This window comes from Arachis ipaensis, chromosome B9, assembly GCF_059453495.1.
Source record: "Arachis ipaensis isolate K30076 ecotype BB chromosome B9, ASM5945349v1, whole genome shotgun sequence".
Lineage (NCBI taxonomy): Eukaryota > Viridiplantae > Streptophyta > Magnoliopsida > Fabales > Fabaceae > Arachis > Arachis ipaensis.
This window is the reverse complement of record NC_142444.1, coordinates 64,106,510-64,122,614: the sequence shown is the minus strand read 5'-3', so window position 1 is coordinate 64,122,614 and position 16,105 is coordinate 64,106,510. Positions and strand designations below refer to the sequence as shown.

Here is a 16,105-nt window from a genome sequence, read left to right as displayed (position 1 = left end):
GATATTTGGATTGTTCACGTATAATATTATTTATTTATTTCTATATATTTGGAAGAAATATTTTGGACTAGATGTAAAAGAATCTTGATTTTGATAAATTAGAGAGAGAAGAGGCCAAGTTTTCATTGAACTTTTCCTTATTTAAAGAAGAAAGTGCTAAAGTTTTATATTGTTTTATGAAAAAAAAAAAAAAAAGTTACAATTCCATAAGGTTTGAAATCTCTTGTATATAGTGAATAAATTACACTAACTTAAAAATGTTGTGATAAGAACAAATCCAGATAAGAACAAATACTTAGGGTTTAGGGTTTAGGGTTTAGGGTTTAGGGTTTACTTGGATGTCCATTTATGATTTCGATAATTAAACATTAAAGGAATTATTTTTAAAGAAGAATTTAAATTAATGAAGGTTAAAAGTGAAGACACTTTACATTTTACATGTATAAATAGAAGGCATCATTTAAAGTAATATACACAACAATTATCAATAACGATTTTTTTTTCTCTTTATGCTATCAAAACACTCTTCTCTCCCTTTTACATACTTTACTATATATATCATTCTATTATACTTATTAATTGTGGTGAATATTAATATTACTATTAGAGTTATCTAATTATACTTTTTTTTATTTTATATTTATTTTACAATACGTTATCAGTACAAGACTCTGATCAAATTTTAAGAGGACTTAGGTAACAAATTTTCATTATATCGAAGCTTTCTCATCTTGAATTTAATGTTCTTGATATATCTGGAAACAACTACTTATCATGGATACTAGATACTGAAATCTATCTTGATTCAATGGATCTTGGAGATACCATTAAGGCTGAAAATAATGCATCCCATAAGGATAAAGCCAAAGTCATGATCTTCCTTCATTGCCATCTTGACGAAGCATTGAAAAATGAATATCTCATATTAAAATATCCTGCAGATCTGTGAAAAAACCTTGAAGAAATGTATAATTATCAAAAGATAGTGATACTTCCTCAAACCCGATATGAATAGACGCACTTGCGTCTACAGGATTTTAAATCCATAAGTGAATATAATTCAGCAATGTTTTGAATCACCTCATGAATGAAATTATGTGGGGAAAAGATAATTGATAATGATATGTTAGAGAAAACTTTCTCGACCTTCCATGCTTCGAATGTGCTCCTGTAGCAGCAGTATCGAGAAAAAAAGATTTGAAAAATATTCTGAGTTAACTTATTGCTTTCTTGTTGCTGAACGCAACAATGAGTTGCTTTTAAACAATCACGAAACGCGTCCAGCTGGCGCTGCCCCATTTTTTGAAGAAAATGCGACAAATTATTACTCTAGAAGATGTAAATAGCAAGGTTTTAGTAACAAGAAAAATTATGAAAGGAAGAAAAATTATGTTCACAAGAAAGGATCTCACCAGAAGTAGGATAAAAGAAAAAAAAGAAACAATGGGCAAAATAAATCAATAGAGAATAAATATTTCTATTGTGGTGGAAAGGGCCATTGGTCGCATACCTATTGTACCCCAAGGCACCTAGTCGATCTTTATCAAACATCTTCGAAAAAGGACGACAAATGAAAGAAAACGAATTTTGTTTCAAATGATGCTGCTGAAAATTACACCACTCATTATGATGTATCTGATTTCTTTGAGGATCTTTAAAGAAATATTGGCCATTTGATCAATGATGAAAAAGTTTAATATGTGGGTTTGTAAAAAATTTCTTGTTAAGTTTTATTCTCTATGCATTTGAATTTTAAGTATGATGTATATAAATAATAAAATATTTATGAATTTCAAAATTACTGAATGTGCTAAGATAATAATAATAAAATTTTTAGTATATACTATACTTCTTAGAAAAATATTTCAATCAAGAAAATAATTTTACTGTGCAAATATTTCTACTCATTTTGTTATTATTTGTCTTTGAAGAAAATGGCAAGGACATATAATGAAGATGTTTGCCTAGCGGATAGTGCAAGTTCGCACACCATTCTCAAAAGTAATATATACTAGAATGAGACCCGCGCGATGCGCAGGGCGGTAAATTAATGATAGTATATAATAAATATTAAAAATTGTTATATTTTGTAGAATTAAATTAAATATGTAAACTAAAGTTAAATTTAAAAGGTATTTTATTTAAAATAATTTGTAGTACAAAAAATTTGGATATTAGAGTTGTATGTACAAAATGACATTTTTATTTGGTGGTTTGATTTTTGCATTTGTTTTAGTTGATGAACTTAGTCTTCTTATGTGGCGCTCGTCCTCCTTTTTTTTATTGGTTGTTGTTAGAGTTGTTACTTTCTTCTTTCTGTGCAGGTTCTTGTGAAGACATGTTCTTTATGAATTGTTGAGTTATATGTACTTTTTATTGTGTTGTTTGTTCCATCTTTGCAAGTATGTTCTTCTTCCGAATATGTGTCTTGAATTTATATAGTTTTCTTTCTCCTTAATCTCTTGATGGTATGTGATCTTCATCTAATGATATTAGTGTTGGCGAAGTTAGTTCCTATAATCAATAAATAATTTAAATTAAAAATAAAAATGATGTCTAAAATAACTAAAATAAGTGATTTTTTTTAGTATTACCTGTTTTATTTGTTATAATGAGTGTTGAGGTTCAGTGTTTTTTGTTGGAACAAATGTCTTGGTAATAGTGTATTATTTAGAACTTTCTTTAAGATTAAAATCATTTACATTGACTTCAAATATAAGTGAGGTTGCACAAATTTTTTAATTGGGGTGGTGTTTCAATGTCATTATTTTTCTGGAGTACCATTAAATTTGAAACCGTTGCTTTGCCATCAAATAGTACAAAAGTTGTTGTACTACTTTGATCTAAAACCTTTAATTAAATTTTGAACCTAAAATAAGTATTGAGTTAGTAACTAATAATTTGATAGATGGGATTATGAAAAATATATAGAGTTACTTTATTGTTGGATAGTGTGGTGTTTGATTACATGTGTCACAAATGTAGTTATCTCTTTTTTCATATGCTTTCTTGTTACACTTTTCACATTCAACGTAATTATCTCCATTGAATAAGTTTGAGATGGTGTGTAGTTCGAAAATAAATTTTTTGTGCTAAATTTGATGTTATTTGAAAGAATAGTAATAAGAGACTTATATAAGTAATTCAAATAATATGGAATTTGAAAATTTGTAACGTAAAATTTATTATGATTAATAATATTAATATGACATTTGTAATATGGATGTTTATTACATTGAATGAGTTATTTATAGAAATTAATGAATTAATTATTAGAATTATAAATTTATTGTATTGTTTACAACGGTAAGATATAATAAATATAGAAATATGGATTTAATGTCTTTGTAAGTTGGTAATTATTTTATTGTTTTTTGTATATATATGGAAATAATAGATGATTTGGCAAAAATTGAGTGGTTGATTCTAAAATTTTGTCAAGTAAGCGATGTTGCTGACATGGCATTAGTAGGAGAAGAAAGATGTCTTAAAAGTAATATGGGTAAACTTATGTATCTATTTTTATATATTAAAAATAGATTTTACTCATCTTATGCCAAAAGAAGAATATGTTAATACTATTATTGGCTTCAGTAATATGATAGAAGGCTCCAGAAGAGCTATAATTTTGTTTCCTGGAGGAACAAAATTCATAATAAATAAAGTACTATTATCTACTAAGTCTCTAAGGATCTTATTGAGCTTCAAAGATATTCATCGAAATGGATATCATATTGAAACTATGAATGAAGGAAATCATGAGTACTTATGTATCACAACTTAAGATTCAAATAAAAAGATTATATTAGAAAAGTTACCCTTACTTTCATTTGGGTTATATTATACTAAAATTAGTGCAATTGAATCACATGCCATTGTAAACCAGAAGTTTACTAGACCAAATGAATTAATAACTTGGCATGATCGATTAGGTCATCCGAAAACAACCATGATGCGGAGAATTATTAAAAACTCCCATGGACATTCACTAAAGAACTAGAAGATTCTTAAATCTAGTAAATTTTATTGTGTTACATGTTCTCAAGAAAAGCTAATTTTAAGGCCATCACCAGTAAAGATAGAATTTGAGTCCCCTGAATTCCTAGAAGGGATTCAAGGTGATATATGTAGACCTATTCATCCACTATGTGCATCTTTTAGATATTTTATGGTCCTAAAAGATGCATCTTCGAGATGGTCACATGTATGCTTGTTGTCTTCTCGCAACTTGGCATTTATGATATTACTTGTTCAAATTATTCGATTAAAAGCACAGTTTTCAGAAAATCCAATCAAAGCAATTCGTTTTGATAATGCTAGTGAATTTACTTCCCAAGCCTTTGATGCTTATTGTATGGCTATTGGAATAAGCGTTGAACATCCGATAGCTCATATTCACACACAAAATGGGTTAGTAGAATCACTTATTAAACGCCTCCAGTTAATTGCTAGACCCTTACTTATGAGAACAAATCTCCCAACCTTGGATTGGGGGCATACTATTTTACATGCTGCAGCACTTATTCGTTTGAAGTCAACAAGTTACTATCAGTTCTCTCCTATGCAATTAGCTTTTGGCCAGCAGCCAAATATTTCCCATTTAAGAATATTCGGATGTGCGATATATGTTCCCATTGCACCACCTCGCACCAAAATAGGACCCCAAAGAAAATTGGGGATATATATGTTGGATATGATTCTCCCTCTATAGTGAGGTATCTTAAGATACAAACTGGAGATGTATTTAAAACTCGATTTGCAGATTGTCATTTTGATGAATCAAAATTTTTAACATTAGGGGGAGAAAATAAGCTTCTTGAAAAGGAACTTAATTAGAATGCATAATGCATTTAGATCCTCGATCAGGGTAACTAGAAGTTCAAAAGATTATACATTTGCAAAGAATAGAAAATGAATTACCTGATACATTTTCTGATACAAAAAGGAAAATTAAATCCTATATACCAGTTGAAAATACTCCAATTCGAATAGATGTCCCAGTCGGACAAATAACCACCGAAACAAATTCATGTTAGAAGCGTGGTAAACCTATCAGTTCCAAAGACAAAAATTCTCGAAAAATAAAAGAGATAAATACTATTCCTGTTGAAAAAGATATAGTAAAGACATCTGTAGTTTGTCCAAAATTCTGATATAATTTTGACGCCAAAAGACGTTCAAGTACCTGAAAATTGTGAAAATGATGAGATCTCGATAAATTATGTTTTTACGGGAGAGAAATATGACCAAAATAAGACAATTTTCGATGAAATATTTGCATTTAATGTGATATTAAATATCATGCATGAAAGTAAGGATCTTGAGTCAAGAACAGTCGAAGAATGTTGACAAAGGAATGATTGGCTAAAATGGAAAGAAGCTATGAAGGCTAAGTTAGACTCACTTGTAAGACGTGAAGTCTTTGGACCTATAGTCCGTACACCAAAAGATGTAAAACCTGCTGGATACAGATGGGTATTTGTGAGAAAACAAAATGAGAAAAATGAAGTTGTGTGCTACAAAGCTTGACTTGTGCGACAAGATTTTTTACAAAGGCCCGGTATAGATTATGAAGAAACATATTCCCCTGTAGTGGATGCAATAACATTGCGTTATTTGGTTAGTTTATTCGCATACCATAAACTACATATGCATTTAATGGATGTGGTAACAGCCTACTTATACGGATTATTAGATTGTGATATCTATATGAAAGTCCCTGAAGGATTAAAAATATCTAAATCATCCAATGAATATTCACAGGAGTTATACTCGGTCAAATTGCAAAGATCTTTATATGATTTAAAGCAATCTGGATGAATATGGTATAATCGTCTTATTGAGTATCTGGCCAAAAACGGAGTCAAGAATGTTGATGTTTGCCCATGTGTTTTCATAAAAAAATCTGCATCTGGATTCATTATAATTACTGTGTACATTGATGATTTAAATATCATTGAAACTCCTGAAGAGATTCCAACAATTATAAAAACTCTAAAAGAAGAGTTTGAGATGAAAGATCTTGGAAAGACTAAATTTTGTCTTGGCTTGCAGATCGAGCATACAAAAAATGGAATTTTCATTCATCAAACAACATATACAGAAAATATTTTGAAGAGATTTTATATGGATAAGAACAAATACCTGGATGCCTATGTATGACTTGGACGATTAAACATTAAAGGAATCATTTTCAAAGAAGAATTTAAATTAATGAATGTTGAAAATGAAAACACTTTACATGTATAAATAGAAGGCATAGTCAGAAACAATATAAACAACAACAATCAATAACAATTCTCTTTCTCTTTATACTACCAAAACACTCTTCTCTCTCATTTATATACTTTACTATATATATATATATATATATATATATATATATATATATGAATCATTTCTATTATATTGAGATATTAATTGTGATAAATATTAATATTAATATTACTACTAAAGTTATCTAATTATACTTCTTTATTTTATATTTATTTTCTTTTCCTTATTATTTATTTTACAACAAAATACCATTATACTTCAAGTAACATTTTTCTTTGACATAAATCTATACAACCAATAAATTTTCTCAATTTTTTTTTATCTGGATTGATCTTATAAAATAGTCTCATACTATATATGTCTTTTCAAATTTTCCTATATATATTGGTGTTACTTAAAGTCTTGTATATTTGTATAATATGAGATCAAACTTTACAAGATCAATTCAAATAAAATTCAAAAATGTATTTCTCACAACGAAAATTTAAACAAGTCAATTTAATCAGTTAACTAAAAAAATTTCAAATTACCAGCACAAAATCTTTCTTCAAAAATTCCCTAGAGTGAAATTCACCAATAATATATCATTCCTTTTAAAGTGTTCAAATGACATCAAGAACATAGTTGCTACGAATACTACTATTGAATGTATATACAACCAATAACCTTAGCATTTACATTTCACGAACAGGTTACAACTATAGCATTTTCACTCCACCAAGTTGACATAAATTGCCACTATCTGAGGTACACCTCCTTTACAATCATTAACCAATGATGATTTCTTGATCCTCTTCACCTTGCCAACTTCCCAAAATAATACCTAATACATACTATTTAATAACAGATACTACCTCACAAGTTGGATTCTTTTCCAATTACTCCAACCGTTCTAAAATATGTCACTATAACAAATTCAGAACACTCATAAATCATATCCTATGTATCGGAATACATTGAGTTATGGTTTATCGAATTTCCAAATTGACAAATAATGTGCACTGGACGTAGTAACAACGAGTGGAAAAGCATTCTCCATGTTGTTGTGTTGAGCTATTTTCTTTTAAAAAAAAAGTATTCAGGGACAACGGCTAGTAGCAGGACAAATACCACATGTAATGCGAGTTCGGAACATTTACACCCACTTATTTTCATTTATAGTGCTTTAAAATTATAGAAAAATAATGAATGAGTGATTGTAAATGTTCATCGAGCACACATTAAATATATCAAAGATGGTGTGATTAAAGCAGGACTAGCAATATTCATCACCTAGCCAATTTTCCTTCTCCTTTGGACCAGTTGGACCCTCCTCACCATATAGCTCTGTTGGAAACAAATCAATCAAGTTCTCCACAGAAAATCTAACAAACATTGGAAGCATATCTATTAGCTTCTCTATTTCCGATCTCCCATCGTACACGATCGAAGGACCCCACTCTCTCATGTACTGCAACCAGCACGGTTCTTTCACGGCTCCATTGCCAAGATACTCGGCCGCAACAATCTGATACCTTGTGCTGGAATCCACTACGAATTCGCTTCTAGCTGCGTCGTTACGCACACCTATTCCAAGCTTGGATGACCCCTGAAGGTAAGTACCAGGATGAGGGTAGCTAGCGTGGCCGTGTTTTGAAGAGTAAACGATTGGTTTGTTGTCCTTGATAAACTCAAGATCAGAAGCATCCAACCATTCGCCTCCGCTATGCTGAGAGAAGAACACAGACCACAGCTCCCCAGTGAAGTTGTTTATTCTGAGGGTGAAGTGCTCCCAATCACTCACATGTTCACCAATCTTGCTCATCTCGATGTTCATCAATGCAACTTTGAGGGTGGCAGGACCATTGAAGGGGCAAAACACCCACATTGCAATATCTGTAAAGGAACCTCCCAATGCTGGCTTTACATGAACATAGAGTTCTGAACTCTCTATGTCACCCTTCTTTAGATAATTCTTTGCATCGTTATCGCTAGGCAAATCAATCCAAAATGCACCATCATTTGTTCCTCCACTAGGCAAATTCGAGCCCTGATAATCTATGGCGCTACCCTTCTTGCCATTGGCCGAATACAGAAGCGCTCCGTTCTTGAAAAACCACTGCACTGATGATGGCATGTATGTCTCATCAGGATGGAAGTACACAGTAGGTCCATAATGCTCGATAAGCGCATGAATCTGGTTCAGATTTGGCATTGCGTGCAAGGTAGAGTCGAGATTCTTCAAGCAACCAATATTTTCCACTACTTCCTCGGAATCAAAATAAGCGCCGCAAACAAATGTTCCGACAGATACACCTTTACAGAGCATACCTCTGTCACAGGGCTGTATGTTCCAAATCTGCAATGGATCCTTTGAAGATTTGGACTTCATAGTTACCAATAGATTAGAAGTCTCACAAGGTTCCGTTAGATCTGTGCGCACACATCTAACTTGTTCAACTTCCGGTTCTTTTGGCGTGCTAGTAACTACTACTCCCATGGCCTTATAACCCGTTGGAGGGTTCGGCAACCAGAAGTAAGCACATTCGTCATGTGAATCCGAACTCCACACTAGAGTGTAGTCAAGAGGCTTCTTAAGAGCTGGAGATTCGGATTCACGAGTCATTTCACGCGCCACAAGCACATATCCTCTCAGTGGCTGGCCATTCGATTGGCAGTAGTGGCCAAGGGAGAAGAAGCCGTCTGGAATCTCCAATGGTCTGTAGAAGGTGAATGGCTGCGCTTTTCCAGCCAACTGAGTGCATCTCCAAATCCTCTCAAACTTGGTTATTTGCAAAACTTCGATTTCTCCGAGCCGTATTCTTCCACCGGCAAAACCATTACCTGAACAGATCATATACACTATTAGATAAATACAGATGATTAAGCCATAGAATTTTATAACGGCAAATCTAGACGAAATCAAAGAGAACCAGCATAACAAAAGAGATTATTGATAGCAAGATTTAAAATTTCATCTTTTTAGTAACACACACACAATAGATTACACATGCCAAAATATGCATTGAAGATGCTTACTTGATGCATACATATTAATCAAAAGTGTCTAAGCCTAGTAATTGTGTGATTAAAGAATTTTGATGACTGCAAGTTTCCATACACATCTCTCAATTAATAAAAATTAAATATTTGCTCAACAAAAATGGCACCCAACCCAACCCCCGCCCCCACCAAAAGAAATTTTTTTTTTAGAGATGAACAATCAAGAGATACAAAGGAGCTTGTTTTGTGCTCTGAATAATGATATTTACGAAAGCACCCATTAATGAAAGCCAAGAAGACACATTTCAGCTTGAAAATTGGTGAAAGCTTTTTATTAAGACAAGTTGGTATAAATACATATATCGAGGTAGATAGATAGAGATACCTTGTGGCCAGTGTGGAAGAGGTGAAGGGAGAGAGAAAGGGTGTGGCTCAGAGAAATCATCGTAGTTAGGAATACAATCCCAACAGAAACACTCACAACCCAACATCATCCCCTTTTCTTCTTTTTCTTTCTTTCTTTCAAACACACCAAAACAAATGGGTTTCTTTTGGTGTTTCCGTTGCCTTCAACAAAGGAGTTTCAAGAATGAAGAAGAAAGAGAGAAAGAAGAGTGTTTCAGTAACAGTAAAGAAAAAGTCAACTTTCTCTCTCCCTCTCTCTTCTAGTTGGAGTGTTGTTCTTTTGCAGAGACGCTGCTCCTTTTTTAATTCTTGCTTCGGGTTTTTTGAGGTTGCCTTGTTCCTGCTATAATTTTTTTTTTAATTTTCTTTTCTTTTAGTTTGCTCCTTGTTTCAGACTTTTTTATTAATTTAACAAGAATGGTACGTAGAGGCTCATCCTTAAAGTATTATATTTTTTTTAGAGAAAGTTTAGAGGCACCAACTTTTATATTTTGTGACCAGTATTTAACTATAAAAAAAATAAGTGATCTTCTACTATTAAATGTAATTTTACATCATTAAAAATATTATTGATGACCAATTAATAATTATAAAATACAAAAATTACTAACCCCTTAATACTTTTCTATTTTTTAATTAAATAAATTATAGTTATTCGTTATTATATTTTATATGAATAGCTCTATTTTAGAATTTAAATTTTAAAATTTAAGAATTACAGTTTAGAATTTTAGAATTTAAAATATAAAATTTATAATTTATAATTTAGAATTTAAGATTTAAAAATTAAAATTTTATTTTTTAGAGTTTATAAAGAGCATTGTTCTCTATATATTCTCTGCAAGTAAGGAATAAAGTATAAAACACATGTAAAGTGTATTTATATATTCAATTATAACCATATGCTTTTCTATGATTAATTGATTATCGTGTACAATTATAAAAAAGGAAAATTAATTGCATAAATTAATGTTAATTTAACTTGCAAATAATTTCTTTATTATGTTGGCTCATACTCTATTTGTTACTTCATTTCAATTCAATTTATGTAAGTAATAAATAATGTATAAATTAACACAATGTCGTTTGTCGTATATTATATGAAATGTACAAATAATTTCTTCATAGAGGAAATAAATATCTCTAGTATAGTATAGTGCAACAATGGCATAAGCAAGTAAAGCAAGCAAGCTTGCGTAAAAGTACATACAATGTTTGTGGGGGTGAATGAGTTTCTAACACGCATCAAAGAGGAATCAATTATTAGGTTTGTTGTTGTTGATTAAGACATACTTCCCTCTTTCTTTTTGGTTAATTTACCCCCTTGCAATGCAAATGGATGCATTCTCATACATTTATTTTCCTTAAGTATATTAGTCTATGTTTAATCTTTGTACATTCATTCCCACTTGTCTTTAAGCTTTTTTCTTAGTAATGATTTTTATATATAAGTTTATATAATAAAGAGCACAAAGAAATGATAAGTTTATATATAAAAGTTTTGAGTTGTAACAGAGCTAGATTACACTATCCGTTTCAAAAAACTAGCTTAAGGAAATCAAAGTATTAATTAATGTTATAGAACATTTTGAAGTGGCTAATTGTTATTATTGAGCCACTTTTATTTGGAATAATTATATAATTAAAAGTTTAATTTTAATACGTGAAATATATACAATTTTAACAGTCACAACTATATTTAATTTTTTGGATAATTATTTATGTAATTTATTTAAAATTAATTATTTTTATTAATATAATAATACATAATTGAATATTAATAAGAAAGTTGTAGTTATTACGGTGCTAATATGTGATTGGAAGTTTTTTTCCTCTGTGATTGGAAGATTTTAAAGTAACATGATTGGTGCACAAAAAAATTATTGTGAGATTAAATTTTTGGAAATCACAAAGCATTAAAATAAAACAAAAAAAAAATAGTAGAGAGAGAAGAGAAGAGGAAGAGACTAGAGAGAGACATTGAGAGAGAAAAAAGAGGATAAATCATTAAAAATTTAAAATTACTCCTGAATGGTCAAATTGCTGAAAAAGTTACTTTCTAAAGTTATTAACAATTTTTTTTTAAATTATCTTAAAATTTGACAAAAATATTCGTTCGTTAAACATGTAATCTCAAAAACAATTCAGAGATTAAGTTTTAATTTGATTTTTTATAAATATAATTAAAAATATAATATATTTTTATTTTAAAAATGTGATGATTTCACGATAAAAAATATTATTATTTTGCAATTTTTTTGTCAATAGTAAAAATAATTTTCAAAATAGAAAAACAAAAGATCAGACTTTATTTTGTGTTTTCAGTTTATTTTAAAAATTTTTATTTAAATATAGTTGAACTACACATTTAGGTTTTTTGGTAATCAAGTTTAATTAAGTTGGTCCAAACTCAACAAAAACCACTTTCATTACACCAGCGTGTAAACATGCGCTTCACTAACACAAACTTTCTCGTCTTCGCGTTCCTTCTTCTTCGCGTTATTCAAACTTTCTCGTCTTCGCGTTCCTTCTTCTTCGCGTTATTCCTTATTCTTCTTGGTGTTTTTCCTTCTTCTTCGTCGCGTTCCACCTTCTTCTTCGTGTGTTTTCTTTCGATCGTCGTTCTTTTATCGCTGCTATTGTTGCTGCGGTTTTTTCTCTCCTTTTAATTGAGGTTCATTTGGATCCAAAAATGAATTTGATGTGATTTTATTGATGATTAAGTCTTTTGACTGCTTGTTCAAAACTGAAATAATTTCGGTCCATTTGTGTTAATTGAGATTCACTTGATACTGCTGTTATATATTGACCAAGTTTTTTATTCTTTAAGTAATTTTGGTTTATTTCTTAGTTTATTTGAGGTTCATTTAGATCCAAAAATGACTTCGATGTGTTTTCTTTTATGATTAAGTCTTTTTGATTGCTTGTTCAAAACTGAACTAATTGAATGGAATGGAATGGAATGAAATCTAATGCAATTGAATAAAGTGATAATTAATAATTCTATTCTTCTTTGCTAAAAGATTTGGTCAATACTTATCAGCAGCATTAAGTGGACCTCAATTAACACACAAATGAACTAAAATTAGTTCAGTTTTGAACAAATAGTAAAAAAAACTCAATTATCAACAAAAACACAACCAATTCATTTCTAGATCAAATTAACTTCAATTAAACTAATTATTGAACCGAAATTACTTAAAGAATAAAAAATTTGGTCAATACTTATCAGCAGCATCAAATGAACTTCAATTAACACACAAATGAACCGAAATAAACTAAGAAATGAAACGAAATTATTTAATGATAATACCAGAAAAAATCAGAACCAATAAAGATGTTACCAAAATGTTGGTATTGTTGATGATGATGATAACGAAAGAGAAAGAAAAAGAAGAAGAAGAAAAAGAAGGATGAGGAGGAGGAGGAGGAGACGAGAAGAAGAAGAACCTGCGTGCACAAATTTAAAAGGAGGAGGAGGAGGAAATGGAGAAGCAGAAGGAGTAGGTCAAGAGAAGAAAACAGAGAAAAAATCGCATAATTTAAAAGTGGTTATAACAACTTGATTAGATTTGATTGAGTATTTTGTTTGGATGTAGAACTTTATTCATTTAAATATTCCTATAAAATTTTTAATTAATTACGCAAATAATTTGTCAAACAAAAGTCACTTGTCATTTATTAAAAGAATTATACTTTTTAATTATTTTTGTTATATTTTAAAATATTTTGAGAATGTGTAATCATTAATAAATTTAAGAGATAAATATTAAATTGGTACTCGAAAAATTTTGACGCTGACAAAATGGTACTTGATCTTTGTTTTTGACAAAATGATTCCCAAAAAATTTTAAAATTTGACAGAAACGACCAACCGTCATTTAAGTTACCTGAAGTTAAAGTTTAAAGGTGACGTTTCAATTAACAATTATAATAGTTACAAAATTTACCTACTTTTAATTTTTATAATTTAAAAAAACTCCAATTTTAATTTTTCTAAAAACACTAATCCTCTTTTTTTTTCCTAAAACTCTCATTTCTTTTTCTAAATCATCATCATTTTCTAAAAATCTGATATCCTTTTTTCTTCTTTTTCCTCTCAACGATGCCATTTTTAGAAATCGGGTAGTGATTAACGAGGCTCTAGTTGTAGTTGTAGTTGTAGTTATTGTGGTGGTGGTGGTGGTAGTAATAGCGATAGAGGGGGTGGGATCTGCTGCTGAGGCATCACATGGAAGACTCTGTGTTCTTGAGACAATGGTTCAGTTTGTGATTGGAAAGGCATGTGGAGAGGAAAAATGGATGGCGGAAATTCGCGATCCAAGGAAAGGTGCTCATGTGTTGGCTTGGAGCCTTCAACACCACCAAAGAAGCCGCCAGGACCTATGACAGAGAAGCTCGTAAGATTCGCGGAAAGAAAGCTAAAGTGAATTTTCCCAATGAGGATGACGAACACTCCATTCAATAATCTCACAACATTATTTCAAACCTTCTTTCTCCTCCCATTTGAAAATCGAGTAATCATCCTTCTCTGTATCAATATGGTGATGCCAACAACAACAACAACATGAACAATCAGGCAAGGACTCTGAACCTCAACTTAGAGTTTGGTTACGATCTGAATCATGGAGGAGCTATTGATGTTGGTGGTGCCATCAGCGCAGACCCATTTGTGAGTTGTGTTGATGATAATTCTGAGAATGGGTTTGGTTCTGGCAGGTGGGTCAAGTGGTTATCAACATCATCAAGAGGAGAAGAAGAGCTATAAGGTGGAGAAGCTTTTGAAGGAACTAATGGCATATGAGAAAAAAAATGAGAAATGAAAAAGGGATTTTGTCTTGAGAAGAAGGGATTGAATTTTAGAGAAGTATCTTTGGTTAGAAGAGTAAGAAGAAGAAGGAAGGTAGAGGCCGCAACGAATGAAAATGAAGAGGATTTAATTTCGAAAGAAAATTGGTGGATGATAATGAGAAAGGGGAAGAGATGAGATTTTCAGAAGAAAGGGGATTAAGATTTTTAAAAAATTGAAATTTGGGGTGTTTTTAAAATTATAAAAATTAAAAGTAATTAAATTTTATAATTATTGTAATTGTTAACTAACACGTCACCTTTAAATCTTAACTCCATGTAACTCTATTGACGGTTGGTCATTTTTGTCAAATTTTAAAATTTTTTGAGAATCATTTTGTCAATAACAAAAATTAAATACTATTTTATATCTTTAAAATACTGATTTAGTATTTACTTCTAAATTTAAAAAATATTTTTTTTGTCAAATCTATTGGAAAAAAAATGTATCTTAGTTAAAAAAAAAGGGTTATAAACACGCGTTCAAAAGAAGGAAATTAAACACAATTCCCTACAATATCATAAAATAATAAAAAAATAAAATAAAATATAGAGCCCGTGCAGCATGAAATTCGGTCGGAAACAATAAAGAAAATGACATTTTGAAATGTCAAAATAGCATTTCTTTTTCTCTATTTACAAAATACATATTTTCTTTTGAAAGATTAAAATAATATACATTTTAGTTTATTTTACTAAAATACCATCAATAATCATGGTAATTATATATATAAATTAGTAATAATTATTTAGTGAGTTCAAATAATAATAATAATAATAACAACAATTTCTTACATAATATAAAATATTTTAACTTGTTACAAAAACATTTAGTTTAAAATTGTTTATATATTTTATGGTTATTAATGTAATTTTTTAATATTTTTATCATCAATAGTGAAACATATAAAAAATTTAAAGTACATATTTTGAACAAGTTACAATTTTTTATATATGATAAAATATTTAAAATATAAAAATTTATTACAATAATAATAAAAATTATTTATTATTCTTTTATTATTGTTATTTAAATAATTATCCCTAATTTTATATATAATTATAAAGATTGTTAAAGATATTTTTGATCAAATAAATTAAAATTATATTATTTTAATCTTATTAAAAAAGAAAGTAAATATTTTATGATTATTTAATCACTGAAAAATAGAAAACGTCATTTTCTCAAAAATAAATAAATAAATAAATTTAGGGGAGACCGGACACGTACGGACAACGTTACGAGCACCAAAAACATTGTTTGGTGATAAGAACAACATTAACTTTTTAGGATCTCGTTAATTGCAATGAAGACATAGCCAACATGATAAATTCTCATATTTGTTATCGTCTCTTATATCTTAGTTTTAACTATTAGAAATTTTTAATAGCTAATAATTATAACATGTCATTTTAGAAGTGGTCGTTGGAGGGTACATTTAGGGGGATTTTTTTTAAATAAATATTTTAAATATAGGTAACACAATTTATATTTTTATGTTGTATTATTTATTTTTTTATATTGTAAATAATTTTTTTTTTTTTGGATTAGTGGAAAGCAATCCTAGGAACCACTACTCTTCTACTATCAGCG

The 16,105-nt window shown here is 29.8% G+C and overlaps 1 protein-coding gene and 1 pseudogene across 1 annotated transcript; one reads left to right on the top strand and one right to left on the bottom strand.

Moving 5' to 3' along the window:
- Positions 1-6,826: 6,826 nt before the first annotated feature.
- Positions 6,827-10,062, bottom strand: LOC107618269 (hypothetical protein At1g04090). The gene is made up of 2 exons (XM_016320282.3): positions 9,644-10,062; positions 6,827-9,099 (listed from the first exon to the last, which is right to left on the bottom strand). Exons 1-2 carry the CDS (start codon positions 9,750-9,752, stop codon positions 7,532-7,534), a joined length of 1,677 nt encoding a protein of 558 aa, XP_016175768.1. The 5' UTR covers positions 9,753-10,062; the 3' UTR covers positions 6,827-7,531.
- A 3,858-nt stretch (positions 10,063-13,920) lies between these two features.
- On the top strand, positions 13,921-14,486 carry LOC107615615 (uncharacterized; annotated as a pseudogene).
- The last annotated feature ends 1,619 nt before the right edge of the window (positions 14,487-16,105 follow it).